The sequence below is a fragment of the Ranitomeya imitator genome, chromosome 1 (genome assembly GCF_032444005.1).
Source record: "Ranitomeya imitator isolate aRanImi1 chromosome 1, aRanImi1.pri, whole genome shotgun sequence".
NCBI lineage: Eukaryota > Metazoa > Chordata > Amphibia > Anura > Dendrobatidae > Ranitomeya > Ranitomeya imitator.
In genome coordinates, this window is record NC_091282.1 from 670734792 (window position 1) to 670755415 (window position 20624).

At 42.1% G+C, this 20624-nt stretch overlaps 1 protein-coding gene across 4 annotated transcripts in view; it reads right to left on the reverse strand.

Annotated features, from left to right (window-relative positions):
* Positions 1–11815: 11815 nt before the first annotated feature.
* CCDC32 (coiled-coil domain containing 32) overlaps positions 11816–20624 on the reverse strand; it is a 45462-nt gene continuing 36653 nt past the window's right edge. For all 4 annotated transcript variants that reach the window (XM_069729691.1, XM_069729696.1, XM_069729704.1 and 1 more), the window contains exons 2-4: positions 19878–20120; positions 14963–15119; positions 11816–12169 (exon numbers count right to left, since the gene is read on the reverse strand). In XM_069729691.1, the coding sequence (XP_069585792.1) occupies positions 12034–12169; positions 14963–15119; positions 19878–20106 (522 nt within the window). In that variant the 5' untranslated portion in view covers positions 20107–20120 and the 3' untranslated portion in view covers positions 11816–12033. The remainder of the gene's footprint in view (positions 12170–14962; positions 15120–19877; positions 20121–20624) is intronic.

Consider the following 20624-nt stretch of genomic DNA (forward strand, 5'->3'; position numbering starts at 1 on the left):
ATCACGTGGGGCCATTATACAGTATGGAGCATCATGTGTGGCCATTATACAGTATTGAGCATCATGTGGGGTCATTATACAGTATTGAACATCATGTGTGGCCATTATACAGTATTGAGCACCATGTGGTCATGTGGGGTCGTTATACAGTATGGAGCACTGTGTGGCCATTATGCAGTATGGAGCACTGTGTGGCCATATTTTTTGTTTATAATTATTCTTTATGAACAGTGTGATCAGCAGTGCTAAATGGGTGTGGTTGAGACATGGATATGGGTGTGACTAGTGAATGGGTGTGGTCAGAGGTGTGTCCCAAAATTTGCTGCGGCACGCAACGCGCGCCGCAAACTTTGTCCCTCTTTCCCAACTTCAAAAGTTGGGAGGTATGGTAATATATGGTCTGGAAATGGTGCGGTGGTATTTGTCCCTTGTATGTGCTATTATTCGATCACTGTGGTTGTAATTTGTGGTCTGGTCATGGTGCGGTGGTATTTGTTCCTTGTATGTGATATTATTGGTCAAGATATACCTAAATTGTATTGCAGATTTTAACAAATATTTCCTAGGTTACAGTAGAGTAGGGCCTGGCCCTTTTTCTGGAATAATCTGGTTCGGGTATATCATGACCCCCGTCACATGACCGGGGGGGCCCACAGTGTGTGAACAGCCCGGGCCCTGGCTACCCTTAATCCACCCCTGCTTGAAAGGATGCATCTTATAGCGGCAAAATCTGCTGACAGGTTCCCTTTAAAGTCAGCTGAGCTTGTTGGCCAATCAAGCACAGTGATACTGTTGTTTTTAAACCAATTATTGTTACTTTTGGCAGTTTGAACAGGTGCCAAGTCCTGCTGGAGAGTGAAATTTCCATTTCAAAAAACCTTGTCGGCAGAGGGAAGCATGAAGTGCTCTAAAATTTTCTGGTTGATGGCTGCGCTGACTTTGGTCTTGCTAAAACACAGTGTACCTACACCAGCAGATGTCATGGCTCCCCAAACCATCAATGATTGTGGAAACTTCACGCTAGACCTCAAGCAGCTTGGATTGTGGCCTCTCCATTCTTCCTCCAGACTCTGGGATCTTGATTTCCAAATGAAATGCAAAATTTACTTTCATCTGAAAACAACACCTTGGACCACCGAGCAACAGCCCAGTTCTTTCTGTCCTTGGCCCAGGTAAGACGCTTCTGGCATTGTCTATTGGTCATGAGTGGCTTGACAGAAGGAATGCGACACTTGTAGCCCATGTCCTGGGAACGTCTGTGTGTGGTGGCTCTTGAAGCAATGGCTCCAGCAGCAGTCCACTCCTTGTGAATCTCCTCATAATTTTTGAATTACTTTTTCTTAATCCTTTCAAGGCTGCGGTTATCCCGATTACTTGTGCACCTTTTTCAACCACACTTTTTACTTCCACTCAACTTTCCATTAATATGCTTGGATACAGCACTCTGTAAACAGCCAGCTTCTTTAGCAATGACCTTTTGTGGTTACCCTCCTTGTGAAGTGTGCCTTCTGGACATCTGTCAAGTCAGCAGTCTTCCCCATGATTGTGGAGCCTACTGAATCAGATAAGGGACCTTTATAAATGCTTTGGATACCTTTGCAGATGTTTTTTGTTAATTATTCTAATTTACTGAGATAATGACTTTTGGGTTTTCATTGGCTGTAAGCCATATTCATCAACATAAACAGAAATAATCACTTGAAATAGATCACTCTGTTTGTACTGAGACGATATAATATATGAGTTTTACTTTTTGTATTGAAGAACTGAAATAAATTAACTTTTTGATTATATTCTAATTTTGTGAGAACTGTACAATTCCGTGAACCACCTGTGGGTTCATTATCCTCACTGCACCCCTAGATAAAATCTTTGAGGAGTTTAGTTTCCCTCATGGGGTAATTTTTGATGCTTCTTCCCTTCCGAGCCCTACCATGCACCCAAACAATTTTCCTAGCACACACATGGTATTGTTGTACTCAGGAGAAATAACAAATCGGGCAGTCCATTTTCTCCTTCTAATTTTGAGAAAATGAAAAAATTGGGCTAAAGCAACTTTTTTTATTCACTCCCTAATGTTAAAGTTTTGTGAAACACTTGTGGGTTCTAGATGCTCACAATACCAATCCCCAAACATGAATCACTTGGTGTGTTGTTTCCAAAATGGAGTCACTTGTGTGAGGTTTCTGCTGTTTTGGCATGTCAGGAGCTCTTTAAATGCAACATGGTGTCTGCAAGCTATACCAGCCAAAACGGCATTTCAAAATTCAAAGAGTGCTCCCTTCCCTTCAGAGCCCTGCCGTGCGCCCAAACAGTATTTCCTGACCACATTTGGGATATCTCTCTGATCAGGAGAACTTGCACAACAAATTGTACAGTGCATTTTTTTAATGCTACTTTTGTGAAAATTAAAAATTTGTCGTTAAAGCAACAAAAAATTTTTTTTTATTTTCACATCCCATTGAAAAGTAAAGAGAACCTGTCAGCAGGATTGTGCACAGTAAACTATAGACAGTGTCAGGTTGGCACCATTATACTGATTACAATGATACCCGGTGATGAAATCCATCTTGTGGTTATTTAACACTATGAATTGAAAACTGCAAATAAAAGATTAAAGTTGCTAAAGGAGAAAAATGTGGCGCTATCTAATCGTAGTAAAATATAATCAATTGAGGTGAATATCTATAGGAATTTGCTCACCTGATACAGCAGTGCCATCAGAGGCACAACTCCCGCTTTAAGTATGGATGTATATGCGAGAGACTGCTGCTGACCTGGCGGGGAGGGATTGGACCCTGAAACAGGAGTATCCCACAAAGTAGATGCCAGACAAGAGGACCAGGGAATGGTGCTGTCTTTGCCATCAAGAGACATCAAGGTGCAGAAATATCAGGTTGCTTGTAGGTAAAATTTTATTCAAACTGATAAAAAAAAAAAGCATATATGCTACTGCGAAGGCGCAGGTCGGCATCATTTTGAGACTTTTTTTTTCAGAATAAATTGATATCAGCAAATAAAATAATTAAATGCATAATATACAAGTGGTCATGATGCAGCGCCGCCCCGGACCGCTCCCGGCACATTAACCCCCGGAACACTGCGATCAAATAAGATCGCAGCGTTCCAGCGGCATAGGGAAGCGTCGCGCCGGGAGGGGGGCTCCTTGCGTGCTTCCCTGAGACCCTAAGAACAACGCGATGTGATCGCTTTGTTCCGAGGGTCTCCTCCTGTCTCCTCCCTGTCCTGCAGGCCCGGATCCAAGATGGGGGTGGGGCTCCTTCCGGGTCCTGCAGGGAGGTGGCTTGCAAGCGCCTGCTGAGTGGCGCCGGCAAGCCTCCTACACTGCCTGTCAGATCGCTGATCTGACACAGTGCCGTGCAGTGTCAGATCAGCGATCTGACAATATATAGTGAAGTCCCACTCTGGGACAATGTAAAAAAAAGTTAAAAAAAAAAAATGAAATTAAGATGTATAAAAAATTTTTTTTAATTCCTAAATAAAGAAAAAATAAAAAACAAATATTGTTCCAATAAATAAATTTGTTTATGTAAATAAACAAAACAATAAAAGGACACATCTTTAGTATTGCCACGTCCATAATGACCCGACCTATCAAACAGTCCCACTAGTTAACCCCTTCAGTGAACACCGTAAAAAATTTTTTTTAAAAACTAGGCAAAAAAACTACTTTATCATCATACCGCCGAACAAAAAGTGGAACACGCGATCAAAAAGACGGATGTAAATAAACATGGTACCGCTGAACACGTCATCTTGTTCCGCAAAAAAAGAGCCACCATACAGCGTCATCAACAAAAAAATAAAAAAGGTATAGCTCTCAGAATAAAGCGATGCAAAATTAATTATTTTTTATACAAAAGTTTTTATTGGATAAAAGCGTCAAAGCGTAAAAAAATGATATAAATGAGGTATCGCTGTAATCGTACTGACCGGAAGAATAAAACTACTTTATCAATTTTACCAAAGGCGGAACTGCATAAACGCCCTCCCCCCCCAAAAGAAATTCATAAATTGCTGGTTCTTGTTCATTCTGCCTAACAAAAATCAGGAAAAAAAAAGCGATAAAAAAATGTCATGCGCCCGAAAATAGTACCAATAAATAACAAGACCTCACATGAAAGTGGACCAAAATATGGTAAAATTATAGCTCTCAAAATGTGGTGACTCAAAAACTATGTTTTGCAATAAAAAGCGTCTTTAAGTGTGTGACAGCTGCCAAACAAAAACCCGCTATAAAAAGCCGCTTTAAATAGTAAATCAAACCCCCCTTTATCACCACCTTAGTTAGGGAAAAATAATAAAATTAAAAAAATGAATTTATTTCCATTTTCCCATTAGGGTTAGGGTTGTGGCTAAAGTTAAGGTTGGGGCTAAAGTTAGAGTTGGGGTTTGGATTACATTTACGGTTGGGTTAGGGGTATGTCGGGGTTGGGATTAAGGTTAGGGTTGTGTTCGGGTTAGGGGTGTGGTTAGGGTTATGGTTGGGATTAGGGTTAGAATTGGGGGGTTTACAACGTTTAGTCACATCAGGGGCTCTGCAAACTCAACATGACGTTCGATCTCAATTCCATCCAATTCTGCATTGAAAAAGTAAAACAGTGCTCCTTCCCTTCCGAGCTCTGCCGTGCACCCAAACAGAGGATTACCCCCACATATTGGGTATCAGCGTACTCAGGACAAATTGGACAACTTTTGCAGTCCAACTACTCCTGTTACCCCTGGGAAAATAAAAGTTTGGGGGCTAAAAAAATCATTTTTGTGGGAAAAATTGATTTTTTATTTTCACAGATCTGAGTTATAAACTTTAGTGAGACATTTGGGGGTTCAAAGTTCTCACAACACATCTGGATAAGTTCCGTGGGGCGTCTAGCTTCCAAAATGGGGTCACTTGTGGGGGGTTTCTACTGTTTAGGCACATCGGGGGCTCTGCAAACGCAACGTGACGCACGCAGACCATTCCATCAGTCAGCATTCCAAAACGCCCCTTCTTCCCTTCGGAGCCCCGACATGGGCCCAAACAGTAGTTTTCTCCCACATATGGGGTATCAGCAAACTCAGGACAAATTGCATAACAACTTTTGGGGTCCAACTTCTCCTGGTACCCTTGGGAAAATAAAAAATTGGAGGCAAAAATCATTTTGTGAAAAAATATGATTTTTTATTTTACGGCTCTACATTATAAACTTCTGTGAAGCACTTGGGGGTTCAAAGTGCTCATCACACATCTAGATAAGTTCCTTAGGTGGTCTACTTTCCAAAATGGTGTCACTTGTGGGGGGTTTCCACTATTTAGGCACATCAGGGGCTCTCCAAATGCGACATGGCGTCTGATCTCAATTCCAGCCAATTCTGCATTGAAAAAGTCAAATGGTGCTCCTTCCCTTCCGAGCTCTGCCATGCGCCCAAACAGTGGTTTACACAACAACTTTTGGGGTCCAATTTCGCCTGTTACCTTTGGAAAAATAAAACAAATTGGATCTGAAGTAATTTTTTTTGTGAAAAAAAGTTAAATGTTAGTTTTTTTTTTTTTTTTAACATTCCAAAAATTCCTGTGAAGCACCCGAAGGGTTAATAAACTTCTAAAATGTGGTTTTGAGCACCTTGTGGGGTGCAGTTTTTAGAATGGTGTCTAGTGTTGAGCATTCAGATACCGCAAGTATCGGGTATCGGCCGATACTTGCGGTATCGGAATTCCGATACCGAGATCCGATACTTTTGTGGTATCGGGTATCGGTATCGGATCAATAGGGATGTGTAAAATAAAGAATTAAAATAAAAAATATTGATATGCTCACCTCTCCGGTGGCCCCTGGACATCACGCTGGTAACCGGCCGGCTTCTTTGTTTAAAATTAGCGCATTTAGGGCGTGCGAATGACGTCGCGGCTTCTGATTGGTCGCGTGCCGCTCATGTGACCGCCACGCGACCAATCAGAAGCCGCGACGTCATTCGCAGGTCCTAAACGCGCTCATTTTAAACAAAGAAGCCGGCCGGTTACCAGCGTGATGTCCAGGGGCCGCTGGAGAGGTGAGCATATCAATATTTCTTATTTTAATTCTTTATTTTACACCTCACTATGGATCCCAGGGCCTGAAGGAGAGTTTCCTCTCCTTCAGACCCTGGGAACCATCAGGATACATTCCGATACTTGATGTCCCATTGACTTGTATTGGTATCGTATATCGGTATCGGCGATATCCGATATTTTTCGGGTATCGGCCGATACTATCCGATACCGATACTTTCAAGTATCGGACGGTATCGCTCAACACTAATGGTGTCACTTTTTTGTATTTTCTATCATATAGACCCCTCAAAGCAACTTCAAATATGATGTGGTCCCTAACAAAAAAAAAAAAAAAAATACAAAATCACTGGTCAACTTTTAACCCTCAACTCCCTGAGGCCGGTTTCACACGTCAGTGGCTCCGGTACGTGAGGTGACAGTTTCCTCACGTAGCGGAGCCACTGACACACGTAGACACATTAAAATCAATGCATCTTTTTAGATGTCATTGATTTTTTGCGGACCGTGTCTCCGTGTGCCAAACACGGAGACATGTCAGTGTTCGTGGGAGCGCACGGATTACACGGACCCATTGAAGTCAATGGGTCCGTGTAAAACACGTACCGCACACGGACGTTGTCCGTGTGCAGTCCGTGTGCCGTGCAGGAGACAGCGCTACATTAAGCGCTGTCACCCCACTGGTGCTGAAGCCCCATTCATATCTTCCCTGCAGCAGCGTTTGCTGTAGAGAAGATATGAATATTAGTGTGTAAAATCAATATCCAGGTCCCCATAAACTTTAGCGCTGTCTCCGGCACGGTACGTGTGGTATCCAGTAGGCACACGGGCGGCACACGTGTGCCGCACGTGTGCCACACTGATGTGCCACAGAAACGCACCGGCACACGGACACGGATAATTCCGGCACCGATTTTTCCAGTACCGGAAATATCTGGACGTGTGAGACTGCCCTACCAAAAAAAAAATTTGGCTCCAAAATTGTGCTGATGTAAAGTAGGCATGTGGGAAATGTTATTTATTAAGTATTTTGTGTGACATATCTCTGTGATTTAAGGGCATGAAAATTCAAAGTTGGAAAAAATGCAAAATTTTCACCAAATTTCCGTTTTTTTTCAAATAAACGCAAGTAATATCAAATTGTAATCAGTATAACGGTGTCAACCCAAGGCTGTCTGTAGTTTACTGAGCACAATCCCGCTGACAGGTTCCCTTAAATGCAAAAAAATTCAAAGTTCAAAACTTGCAAATTTTTCAAAATATCACATTTCCAAATTTTTCATAAAAAAAACGCACATCATATCGACTTTAAATTTAAAACTACTATAAAGTACAGTATGTCACAAAAGAAAAATCTCAGATTTACTGGGTAGAGTTGAAGTGTTCCACAGTTATTATACCACAAAGTGACACTGGTCAGTATTGAAAAATTTGGTCTGGTCAGGAAGGTTCAAACAGGCTTCAGCAGTAAGGGTTAAAGCTACTGAAGTTGAATGATTTACAAAGCGTGGTTCCCTTTTGTGAGATAAAGACATTCAAGGCAAGCTTTTTTTGTACAAATAAAAGTCACAACACTTTTTTCTTTAAAATAAGATTTTATTAGAAATACCACTGTCGTATTCCATAAGACAAAAGCAAACAAACTGGAACTGAAATGGACGGTATGAACCACATCCAGGATGACTTTTAAATGAAACAACTTTACAAAGAAGTTACAAATATAACCAACAGTTTTCTTCCTGTTATGTTTTTTTTTTTTTTTTAAAGTTTAGTTACTCTTTACTTTTTGATCAGCTTTTGTAAAGTTATGAATCTTTGTAAGACACTTAAATTTTGCTTGCTAGCATGTGAACTTCTCTGCTGTCCTCCCTGAAGCACTATGAGTACGAGGGGGAAAAAAAAAGCTCATTAAAGAGTACAAAGTTTGCTATGTACTCCTGATGAAGCAATAAGCGAAACGCGTGTTGGGATACTGAGTGGTGTTGGCTGAATTTGGCCCATTTACTATGGCTCGTGGCAGGTACTGGTATTCTGACATGGCTGCATGTAATGGTAGAAACATTCTTTGAGGGGTTCGCTCTAATCTCAGGGAATTCTTTTTATAATATTTACTATATTATTTTTTTTTGTAATCACTGTTATAAATTTAGCGTTCTTTATCCGGTTTATATACTTGCCCTACTGTTTGATTGCTATTGTATAATCTGATTACATGATGTGATTTGCCACTGACCACATTGCCCTTTTTTCTTGGGCGTTTTTAACCTTTTTCTTCAGGTCGTTGTGTTTATATATACAGCTCCGGCAAAAATTAAGAGACCACCACATCTAATCCCTGTCATGGGCAGCCCAATCTCCAGACCTGAACTCCATTGAAAACCTCTGGAATGTAATCAATAGGATGATGGATAGTCAAAAGCCATCAAACAAAGAAGAACTGCTTACATTTTTGCGCCAGAAGCAGTGTGAAGGACTGGTGGAAAGCATACCAAGACGCATGAAAGCTGTGATTAAAAATCATGGTTATTCAACAAAATATTGATTTCTGAACTCTTCCTGAGTTAAAACATTAGTATTGTTGTTACTAAATGATTATGAACTTGATTTATTTGCATTATTTGAGGTCTGAAAGCACTGGGGTTTTGATTTTTTTATTTTAACCATTTCTCTTGTTCAGAAAAAAAGTACAAAACCTATTGCTTGGAAATTCGGAAACATGTTATCAGAAGTTTATAGAATAAAAGAACAATTTACATTTTACTCAAAAATATACCTATACAGAGAAAAATCAGACAAACTGAACATTTTGCTGTGGTCTCTTAATTTTTGCCAGAGCTGTATATGTTAAAAAGATATTTTCATATATGGATTGTTCAGTATTTATTTATATTTAAGGAGTAATTCATAGGTATAATGTGTACTCAAAGTTTTTCTATTTTTGGTAAAATAATAGTATGGGTCTTTGTGTCTAGCTTTGGTTAATCGCCTATGAAGACGTCATGAACTGTGCAGATAAACCAGCACGTCAGGATAGTGTTAAGGTACCTTCACACTGAACGATATCGCTAGCGATCCGTGACGTTGCAGCGTCCTGGATAGCGATATCGTTCAGCTTGACACGCAGCAGCGATCTGGATCCTGCTGTGCCATTGTTGGTCGGAGCAGAAAGGCCAGAACTTTATTTCGTCGCTGGACTCCCGCAGACATCGCTGAATCGGTGTGTGTGACGCCGATTCAGCGATGTCTTCACTGGTAACCAGGGTAAACATCAGGTTACTAAGCGCAGGGCCGCGCTTAGTAACCTGATGTTTACCCTGGTTACCAGTGTAAACGTAAAAAACAAACAAACACTACATACTTACATTCTGGTGTCTGTCCCCTGGCCCTGTGCTTTCCTGCACTGGCTGTGAGCGCTGGCCAGCCGTAAAGCACAGCGGTGATGTCACCGCTCTGCTTTATGGCTGGCCGGCGCTGACAGTGCAGTGAAGCACAGCGCCGGAGGACAGATACCGGAATGTAAGTATGTAGTGTTTATTTTTTTTTACGTTTACGCTGGTAACCAGGGTAAACATCGGGTTAGTAACCCGATGTATACCCTGGTTACCGGCATCGTTGGTCGCTGGAGAGCTGTCTGTGTGACAGCTCTCCAGCGACCACACAGCGACGCTGCAGCGATCGACATCGTTGTCTAGATCGCTGCAGCATCGCTTAATGTGATGGTACCTTTAGATTGGAGACAAACAAGATAAGGTAATGGAGTATATTACAAAGATTCAGAACTTTACAAAGGCTGATCAGAAAACTTTCCTCCCAAATGGCTACCACTATACTGGCTACCATTCTCACAGTGGGCGATGATCACTCAGTGGAGAAGGGCAAACTCTTTACACCTTCTCGATCGCCTCCTAGACAGTGGTTAGTGACCACCAACATGTACTAATAGCAGAAACCAGTGTCACAGCCACCTCTGGGCTCATTATGGTGTCACATGTCCAGTTGCAAGGAAAATACTTTAAAATAAAAAAACAATATTTTTACAACTATAAAGAAAATTGAAAACAAAAATTAAAACTTTAACTTTACAACAAACCCCATTTAATTTGATTAAGTAAAATTTGTAAATTAAAAAAAATAATATATCAGGTGGTATGTATTAATACTGTCTAATTCTTAAATGGTGCAAACTTAGACAATATTTATCAGGGCAGTTCATGCACTTTGATAAACTTGGCCCATTTTTACACTACTAGTTAGTTGATATACCAAGTTTTGCTGCACAATGGTACAATTATACCAAGCCCTCTTTTCAGTGAGGCCACAGCCCCATTCTCCATGCCACACCCCCTTGTCAATCAAGGAGCATTAAGTCTCTAAAATAAACGATAAAGTCAAGAAAAACAGTTTCGGGGGAGCAGGTTCGACCTGAATTCTGGCACGTAAAGCACAATAAAGATTGTGTACGGAGATGGTGTACATTAGAAAGTCTGCGGGAATCTTTATTTTTTTTGTATATGTTTATTGGGTTTTTAAAACCCAATTTACATTGTTTTGTGCTGCAATTTGCATTTCCATTGTGGAATCCACACCACAAATCTAGAGAGCATCTGAATCCACAGGCAACCAATCTACAAGCAGGAATGTATCATGGTTAAAAGGCGACGTCCAAAATGTAATGAGAGTATGCAAGGACAAATTACTTTACAAACTAAGCACATGTGCTCAGTGCACCCTCGGTGTGGCCAAACTGTTCGGTGCACCTTCCCACATCATTCTCTGCCTACTCTTCACTGAATGATGGCTCTGGCTTTACCGGAGCCAAAGAAGGACAGAGATAAATGGAAAGCCAGTTGGTAGTAAGGTGCTCCAGTACTTGTCCATGCCAAAAAATGTCCATGCCATTCCACTAACTCAGCCCAAGGTCAAGCAATGCTTTTTTTTTTTTTAATCCTGGACAACCCCCTTTATGCCATCTTATCTTAGGGCAGTGTTCCCCAAGTCCGGTCCTCAAGATCCACCAACAGGTCATGTCTTCAGGATTTCCTTAGTATTGCACAGGTGATTGAATGCTTGCCTGTCCAGGTGAAGCAATTATCACCTGTGCAATACTAAGGAAATCCTGAAAACATGACCTGTTGGTGGGTCTTGAGGACCGGTCTTGGGGAACACTGCCTTAGGGCATCTAAAAAGGTTCCTCCCAAAAAGGCAAGTTATCCCCTATCCTCTACATAGGGAATAAGCAGGTGATCAAGGAGGGTTGTAGAGCTGCAACCCCAAGAACGGGGGGATGTGGCTCCATCCTGACTGTGTACTCTCTGCTCCACTCACTGACCATGGGACTGCCATGAAGATGTACTCAGCAGTCCCATGCATAGACAATGGTTGAAGTGATGGTCGAACATAAGCACCCCCAGCTCCACTCAGGATGGAGCTGCGGAGTCCTCACTCACTGGGTTCCAGAGCCCCGATCTCCGGATCTTTGTGGGTTCCAGCAGTCAGATGTCCAGTGATCAGCAAGTTGTTCCCTACTCTATGGATAGGGGAAAAAATAGCTTTTTGCTAATATTGCACATAGTACATGAGGTCACCCAAAATTTTTGGAAAAGTTATTGCGACTATCTAGACCTGGCACAACGATTTGTGCAATAGTCACTTTCATTTTTTGTGCGGAATGAATATAAAATAGTTCTAAAACAGCAATTTTAATGACTCAATGGCAATTTTCCGTTGCTTTGTGGCTGCAAACTTGAATGTTTTTTTTTTATTACCATTATTATTATTATTATTAATAAAAAGTAATAAATTAAATAAAATGTGATACAGAATGGAGAAAAATACAAGTTTATCCATGTTACTTATATTGTCGCACATTTGCGAACTACAAGGTATGAACGGAGGCTTCTACGAGGGAAGTTTATATCGTCTACAACCATTTCATCATGAAGGACTGTGAGATACACCGCTGTGGATCGGCAGCACAGAGGAGGTCACTGCTCAACAGAGTCCAGCTCCTTATTTTCACCTTTTATCGATGGAGACTCGCCGGGTATTAAACACTGCACCTCCTCGGCACTTATTGCCACCTTCTCAGGCTGCAGCCACCTCTTCAAATGTTCTAGCTTGCTGAAGATGTGAGAATTAAAGAACAAGAAAAAAAAAAGAAGAAAATCAATAGGTGTTAAAAGTTACAAATGAGAACCGAGACCCCGGCTAAACGGGGGTAATGAGCTGGGACTCACACACAGCGGGTGCGAAGGGTTTAGATTAGATGAATTGCAGAATAACATCTTGCCAGGATAGCCAGTATTGGGTCCGGCTTTATCCCCACAGGACATTTAGTTGAAACCAGAAGTTTCCATCCACTATATAAAAAGACACATGTTTTTCTCAATATCTGACATGAAATCAAAATAAACCTTTCCCGTTTTAGGACAATTAGGATTACCGTAATTATTATTTGCCAAATGCCAGAATAATGAAAGAGAGATAATGGTTTAAGGTATTTTATTACTGCAAAGTCAAAAGTTTACATACACTACGAATACTATGCTTTTAACCAATCTGGACTGCCCATATGATGAGGTCATGTGTTTGCAAGCTTCTGAGACACTCCTGTGGATGTATTTGCACACGTGAAACACACTGTTTCTTTGTGTAGCATCATGGGAAAGTCTCAAGAAACCAGCAAGAGAATTGTCGACTTGCCCTATGTCCAATTTCAAGATACCAGAAGGTGCCTCGTTCATCTGTACAAACAATTATACACAAGTACAAACAAGATGGCAATGTCCAGCCATCTTTCCGCTCAGGAAGGAGATGTGTTCTGTGTCCCAGAGATGTAAGTGCTTTGGTCCGACGTGCATATCAACGCAAAGACAAAAGCAAAAAACCTTGTGAAGATGATGACGGAAACTGGTAAGATTGTGTCAATATCCAGAGTGAAACGAGTACTGTATCAACATGAGCTGAAAGGCCTCTCTGCCAGGAAGAAGCCATTACTTCAAAAGAAAGATAAAGCCAGATTAATGTTTGCAAATACACACAGGAACAGAGACCTTAATTTTTGTAGACATGTCCTGTGGCCTGATGAAACTAAAATTGAACTTTTTTGGCATATTGACCATCGTTACATTTGGAGGAAAAAGGGAGAAGCTTGGAAGCCTAAGAACACCATCCCTACTGTGAAATATGGGGGTGGCAGCATTTCTGGATTTCTGCAGGAGAGACTGGTGCACTTCACAAAATAGATGGCATCATGAGAAAAGAAGATTATGTGGCAATACCGAAGCAACGTCTTAAGACATCAGCCAGGAAGTTAAAGCTTGGGTGGAAATGGGTCTTCCAAATGGACAATGACATGAAGCTTACTGCCAAAATGGTAACAAAGTGGATTAAGGATAACAAAGTCAATGTTTTGTAGTGGCCATCACAAAGCCCTGCTCTCAATCCTATTGAAAAATTATGGGCAAAGCTGAAAAGGCCGGTGCAAGCAAGGTGACCTACAAACCTGGATCAGTTACACCAGTTTTGTCAGGAGAAATGGGCCCAAATTCTGACCAACTATTGTGAGAAGCTTGTAGAAGGTTTATTCTGATTTCACGGGAGATATTGCGAAAAACATCCATATGTGTCTTTATATATAGTGAATGTAAGCTTCTGGTTTCAACTGTACAGTCTGAGTTTCAATACATTTTTTTCGGAGTTACAGTGGAATGGCAGCCCGATCATGGTCACAGTTTCTACAGGCCTTCTAGCTCACACATGACCGATCCCTGGATTTTTAAAATTAGAACTTCCTGAAATTGCTGTTGCTTTACCTATTCTGGAACAGTTTTTTTTTTTTTTCCTGTGCCCCTCCAGTCCAAATTTATGCCTTCCGGTATTAAAGAACCAATTGGGTGTATATCACAGATCTTCCCTGTGGGCGTTTGCTTTTTTTTCTCCTCTGAGGTTGACCAATCAGAACACAGCCCCGCCTACAGAGGCGTTCTGTGGTACACTCATAGTGGGTCAAAGGGAAATTCTGCACCATTATTACAGAGGGGCAGAGCTTTAGAGCGAAGGGGTACAGAAGAAAAAGAAAAACTGATCCAGAAATCAGTGGAGCGGCCATTGGAGGAGGTACTCTGTTTTAAAGAAAAAAAAGTGAAAGATCCTGTTTAACCGAGTAGCAGAGAGGAAGGGGACAGAAGTTATTCAAGGCTTCCTCTAAACTGTCCCATACTAGTAAATGAAGCTTAAAAACAGCATAAAAAACCAAAAAACAAAACTTGACTTGGTACACTCCGGTGGCTATCCTATCCTTGCCATTCAGGATCTTCATATAATAACCAGCCTGGAGAGCTACAAGGGTATCTTTGGCTTTGGAGGTGCCAACACATTTGCAGGGGAAGTTAACCCTTGCTGCAGGGTTCCTTCACAGTTTACATCTGACCGCTAGGTAATAGGTATTAGTGTGCAGCTCCACCGCCGCCATATTCAGCCTGCGGGGATGCCGTGCACTGCGCTCAGCTTTCTTCAGCAGCCTCAAGGAGAATTAATTGAGTTGCGGTTGTGCTTCAAGCCTGTTATGCCATCTTGTTATTGGAAAACCAGTTCCCCAATCTGGTGATCGGTGCAAGTCCCGGTGGCCCGACCCCTACTGATCATCAAGCTATCACCTATGTTAGACAGATAACTTTCCCTTTAACATGGTGATTCCGGACAGAGAATAACATCAATGATAAAATACGGGAATATCACTGTCATAATAATATGGAAACAGGCCAAAGAAGGGACATAAAAGGGGAATCAAAGGCCACATGGCTGGTTAACCTCATGGGAATGATTTTAAAAAAGGAAGGCCCTGAATGATTTATTTTCATCTAGCAGTTTTCAACAATGACAACCAATATATAATGCTGTGATTCTTTGTACCTATTGTCAACGTCACTTATTTCACTGTAAGCTTCAGCTTCCGAGGATTCCCGTAGAAATCTGTCCCAGCATTCCTTTTTCGCTTGCCCTAAGGAAAGTAACATGTCCTTGGAGGTCACTTCACGGGTCTGACCTTTAATCTTCTGCAACCTACATTCTGAAATGATAAAATAGGATGAGATCACACCAGGTGCACAAAATACAAATGACCAAAACTGGACATAAACTGCACAAAAGTGCATCATGTCTTCAGATGTTTCAGGTACAGGGGATGTCGACTCATTAAAAACTTGAGCCTTTTTTAAGGAAAAAAAATACTTTTTTGATAGTGAGACTACAACTCAGATGTCATAACAACAACACGGGACCCCATTAAAGCCAAGGACTGGGCTCAGAAGTCTTCAGTCACACGTGCCACCAGGAAATTAATCTTTGGCTCAGGTCTTGCATCAATTACAGTATTGGCCATTACGTATTGGGTTACTGGGGCACCATGTTGTATACGTGACCTCACAGCTGCAGGCCTGTCAACAACGAAAGGTGCAGAGGAGAAACACCACTACAGCTACACCTGCTCCTCTCATTCAAGTGTTTACCGGCCCCTCTGTTTCCTCATCTCTCTTGATACACAGGAAACAACTGCACAGCCAATCACTGACCACAGCAGTGACACGCCTCAGCCATTCTAAAAACTGCACCCCTCAAGGTGTTCAAAACCATATTCAAGAAGTTTATTAACCCTTCAGGTGTTTCACAGGAATTTTTGGAATGTTTAAAAAAAAAAAAAAAGGAACATTTAACTTTTTTTTTCACAAAAAATGTACCGTATTTTCCGGCATATAAGATGACTGGGCGCATAAGACGACCCTCAACTTTTCCAGTTAAAATATAAAATCTTCTCAAAAGTCAGGGGTTGTCTTATATGCCGGGTGTCGTCTTATAGGGTGGGTGCGAAGCAATCTGCGGTCGACGTATATAGTGGGGGGGGGGAGAGGTCCCAATGACGAGGTGAGGGAGCGCCTCACCAGGAAGGTGTAAGTGAAGCAAACTGTCAGCGTCTGGGATGCCAGGGTTATGCAAAAAACAGAGAGAGCGGTGCTGTGCCTAGAAAAACACTCCTCTTTCACTCATCTGGCTCACCCTTGTATCCTATTATCTCCTTCTCTGCCTCTGCTTCACTTACACCTTCCCGGTGACGACACCTGGCGTATAAGACGATACCCGACTTTTGAGAAGATTTTCAGGGGTTAAAAAGTAGTCTTATACGCAAGAAAATACAGTACTTCTGATCCAATTTGTTTTATTTTACCAAGGGTAACAGGAGAAATTGGACCCCAAATGTTGTTGTCCAATTTGTCCTGAGTACGCTGATACCCCATATGTTGGAGTAAACCAGTGTTTGGGCGCATGGATGAGCTCTGAAGGGAAGAAGCGCCATTTGACTTTTCAATGCAAAATTGGCTGGAATTGAGATTGGACACCATGTCGTGTTTGGAGAACCCCTGATGTGCCTAAACAGTGGAAACCCCAAAAAAGTGACCCCAATTTTTTGGAGATTAGACCCCCTAAGGAACTTAGCTAGATGTGTGGTGAGCACTTTGAACCCCCAAGTGCTTCACTAAAGTTTATAACGCAGAGCCGTGAAAATAAAAAAGTCTTTTTTTTTTTTTCCCACAAAAATAATTTTTTAGCCCCCAGTTTTGTATTTTCCCAAGGGTATCAGGAGAAATTGGACCCCAAAAGTTGTTGTCCAATTTGTCCCGAGTACGCTGATACCCCATATGTGGGGGTAAACCACTGTTTGGGCGCATGACAGAGCTCGGAAGGGAAGGAGCACTGTTTTACTTTTTCAACGAAGAATTGTATGGATTGAGATCGGACGCCATGTTGCGTTTGCAGAGCCCTGGTGTGCCTTAACAGTGGAAACCTCCCAATTCTAACTCCAACACTAACCCCAACACACCCCTAAGCATAATCCCAACCCTAACCACACCCCAACACACCCCTAACCCTAATCCCATCCCAACAGACCCCTAACCCTAATCCCAACCCTAACCATACCCTTAACCCTGACACACCCCTAACCCAACCGTAAACTTAATCCAAACCCTAACCCCAACTCTAGCCCCAACCCTAACGGGAAAATGGAAATACATTTTTTTATTTTATTATTTTTCCTTAAGTAAGTCGGTGATAATGGGGGGGTTTGATTAACTATTTATGTCGGGTTTTTATGATTGGCAGCTGTCACACCCTAAAAGACGCTTTTTATAGCAAAAAAATTTTTTTGCGCTACCACATTCTGAGAGCTATAATTTTTCCATATTTTGGCCCACAGAGTCATGTGAGGTTTGTGGGACAAGTTGATGTTTTTATTGGTATCATTTTCAGGCACATGACATTTTTTGATCGCTTTTTATTCCGATTTTTGTTAGGCAGAATGAACAAAAACCATCAATTCATGAATTTCTTTTGGGGGGAGGGCGTTTATACCGTTCCGCGTTTGGTAAAATTGATAAAGCAGTTTTATTCTTTGGGTCAGTACGATTGCAGCAATACCTCATTTATATCATTTTTTTTTGTGTTTTGGCGCTTATATACAATAAAAACTATTTTATAGAAAAAATAATTATTTTTACATCGCTTTATTCTGAAGACTATAACTTTTTTATTTTTTGCTGATGACGCTGTATGGCGGCTCATTTTTGCGGGACAGGATGACGTTTTCGGGGGTACAATGTTTATTTATATCCGTCTTTTTGATCGCGTGTTATTCCACTTTTTGTTCGGCGGTATGATGATAAAGCGTTGCTTTTTGCCTATTTTTTTTTTTTTTTTTTTTTACAGGGTTCACTGAAGGGGTTAACTAGTCGGATAGTTTTATAGGTTGGGTCGCGGCGATACTAAATATGCGTACTTTTATTGTTTTTTTTATTTACATAAGAAATTTATTGGAACAATATTTTTTTTTTTTTTTACACATGTATTTTTTCTTTAACTTTTTTATTTTGTCACAGTGTGGGACATTATGGTAAAGTGTCAGATCGCTGATCTGATACTTTGCACTGCGTCAGACAGGCACTGCAGGAGGCTTACCACCTCCCAGTAGGACCCGGAAGGAGCCCCGCGGCCATCTTGGATCTGGGGCCTGAAGGGAGGAGGACGGAGGAGACGCTCGGAGCAACTCGATCACATCGCGTTGCTCCGAGAGTCTTAGGGAAGCACGCAGGGAGCCCTATCCCTGTGCGATGCTTCCCTATCCCATGTTTGATCGCAGTGTTCCGGGGGTTAATGTGTCAGGAGCGGTCCGTGACCGCTCCTGGCACATAGTGCCGGATGTCAGCTGTGATAGTCAGCTGACACCCAGCCGCGATCAGCCGCGCTCCCCCCGTGAGCACGCCTGATCGCGTTAGACGTACTATCCCGTCGGTGGTCATACGGGCCCATACCACCTCGACGGGATAGTACGTCCAATGTCAGAAAGGGGTTACTATTTGATTTTTTTTTGTGACTTGAGGAAAGAAAAATGATGCTGCCCGTGTGCTTAGAATATTATGCATTTGGTAACCTGTGAAAAATTACATAAATGCTGTAAATTACACACTTTGGGCTATATGTATTAAAAAAAATTCTGACAGGTACTTAAACCTTTCCTCTCCGATGTACAATGCCCTTTCAGCTACATGCACCGTTATTGTGAAATCGGACAAGGTTCTGACAAGTTGAGGCCAGAGCAAATCAGTACAGGAGCGCGGCACAAAGCTAGCAGAATGATCAACCACCGGATCGGACCACCCCCGGGTGAGTATAATAAAGCTTGTTTTTCTTCTCTTTCAGGTCGGACCGGGGGCTTATCTATCACATTACAGAATGCTGTAGATAAGCCCCAAAAGGCAGTGGCTGCATCTTATAGCGGCAAAACGAGGTGACAGGTTCCCTTTAAGAGTTCTGAATATTCACCTCTCTCCACTGCTATAGGTGTGGAGTGGAGAGAATATTCATTATCTTAATGAGCAGGGACACGTGATCGCTCGGCCGCTTGAGCTGCAGGCACTGGAACAAGATGCATAAAGGGAGCGCAGGTAAAGTAAGTAGGATTTGTTTTATGCTCTTATCATGGGGGCCATGCATACAAGGACAGGGATGAGGGACCATACTTACAAGAATAGGGATGAGGAGCCATTAAGACAAGGATGGGGATAAGAAGCAATGCATACAAGAATGGGGATGAGGAACCATGCAGACAAAGATGGGGATAAGGAGTCATGCAGACCAGGATAGGGATGAGGAGCCATGCATACCAGGATAGGGATGAGGAGCCATGCATACCAGGATAGGGATGAGGAGCCATGCATACCAGGATAGGGATGAGGAGCCATGCAGACCAGGATAGGGATGAGGAGCCATGCAGACCAGGATAGGGACGAGGAGTAGAGTTGAGCAAATTTGTTCGGGTTACTGCTTATTCGGCAAGCTATAGATCTTACAGAATAAGCTACAGCGTGAACCCGGATACATGGAGCGCCGGCTGATCGGCGCCGCAGCTGCATGTGTCACAGCTGTGTCACTGTCACAACAAATGCATGTAGAGCCCAAGACACAGACTCTCCATGCATATATTGTGACAGTGACACAGCTGCCACACTTGCATCTGCGGCGCCGATCAGCCGGCACGCTCTATGTATCTGGATGGGGATGAGGGGACAACGCATAACTGGCTTATACTCGAGCCAATAAGTTTCTCAGTTTTTTGTGGCAAAATTAAGTGCGTCGGCTAATACACAAGTATATATGGGTACTTTCCACTGTTGTCAAAACAGAGTCAAAAGGAAGGATCACGTTAATGACGTTTTATGTGGAATTCATGCCGAATGAATGATGAGCACCAAAAGAAAACAGAATTTGGTTTACTGACCTAAAGCGGCTAAGTATACTTCAGAATCTTGTAATGGAGCCCAAGGTTTGGGAGAGTACGATGAGCTATTACTCTCGGGCATTTCACTAGGATCAGGACACAGGAAAGAGTCTGAAAAGTTGTCTGGTGGGTTTGTTTCCTGGAGGTCTGGAGAACTGGGGCAAATCTCAGCCCACATGTCCTTGCTGGATACCATATCATCAGAATCTATGCTCTCGATCATCCTCATTGGTGCGATGTAGTCTACAAGACAGGGAGGGAAAAAAATAACTTATTAAAATAGCTTGGAGATAGTAAACAAACAAACATACATTGATTTCTGTAGACTAGCTGCTTTGATGTTTTCCTGATGCAGCACACAAAGAGAAAATCCAGCGTCTCCATCTCCCTGTAGCATACAATGAGAATGAACAGCAGTATAGAAGCCTTTATACAGCACTTCTGAGCAGTGTAGCTGTGACACCAGCTTTGGCAGAGACAAAACTAACTAGAAACAACGCTCTGCCTCCCGCTCTGCACCTCCTCTCTACCCCCTCTCTCTATAGGCTTCTCTTGCCAGCATGTAGCTTTATTCCTCAATAAGCTGATAGTCCTAAATTACCTTAAGTTCCCCAAACAACATAGATTACTGCCAGCCCAATTTTGCCACCCTACTCCTATTTGCATGCTCGGTTGGTTAGGCCTGTTCTCCATATGCTTTCAATAGAAAGAGGGGAGAAAGGTGCTGCCAGATAGATGGAAAAAGAA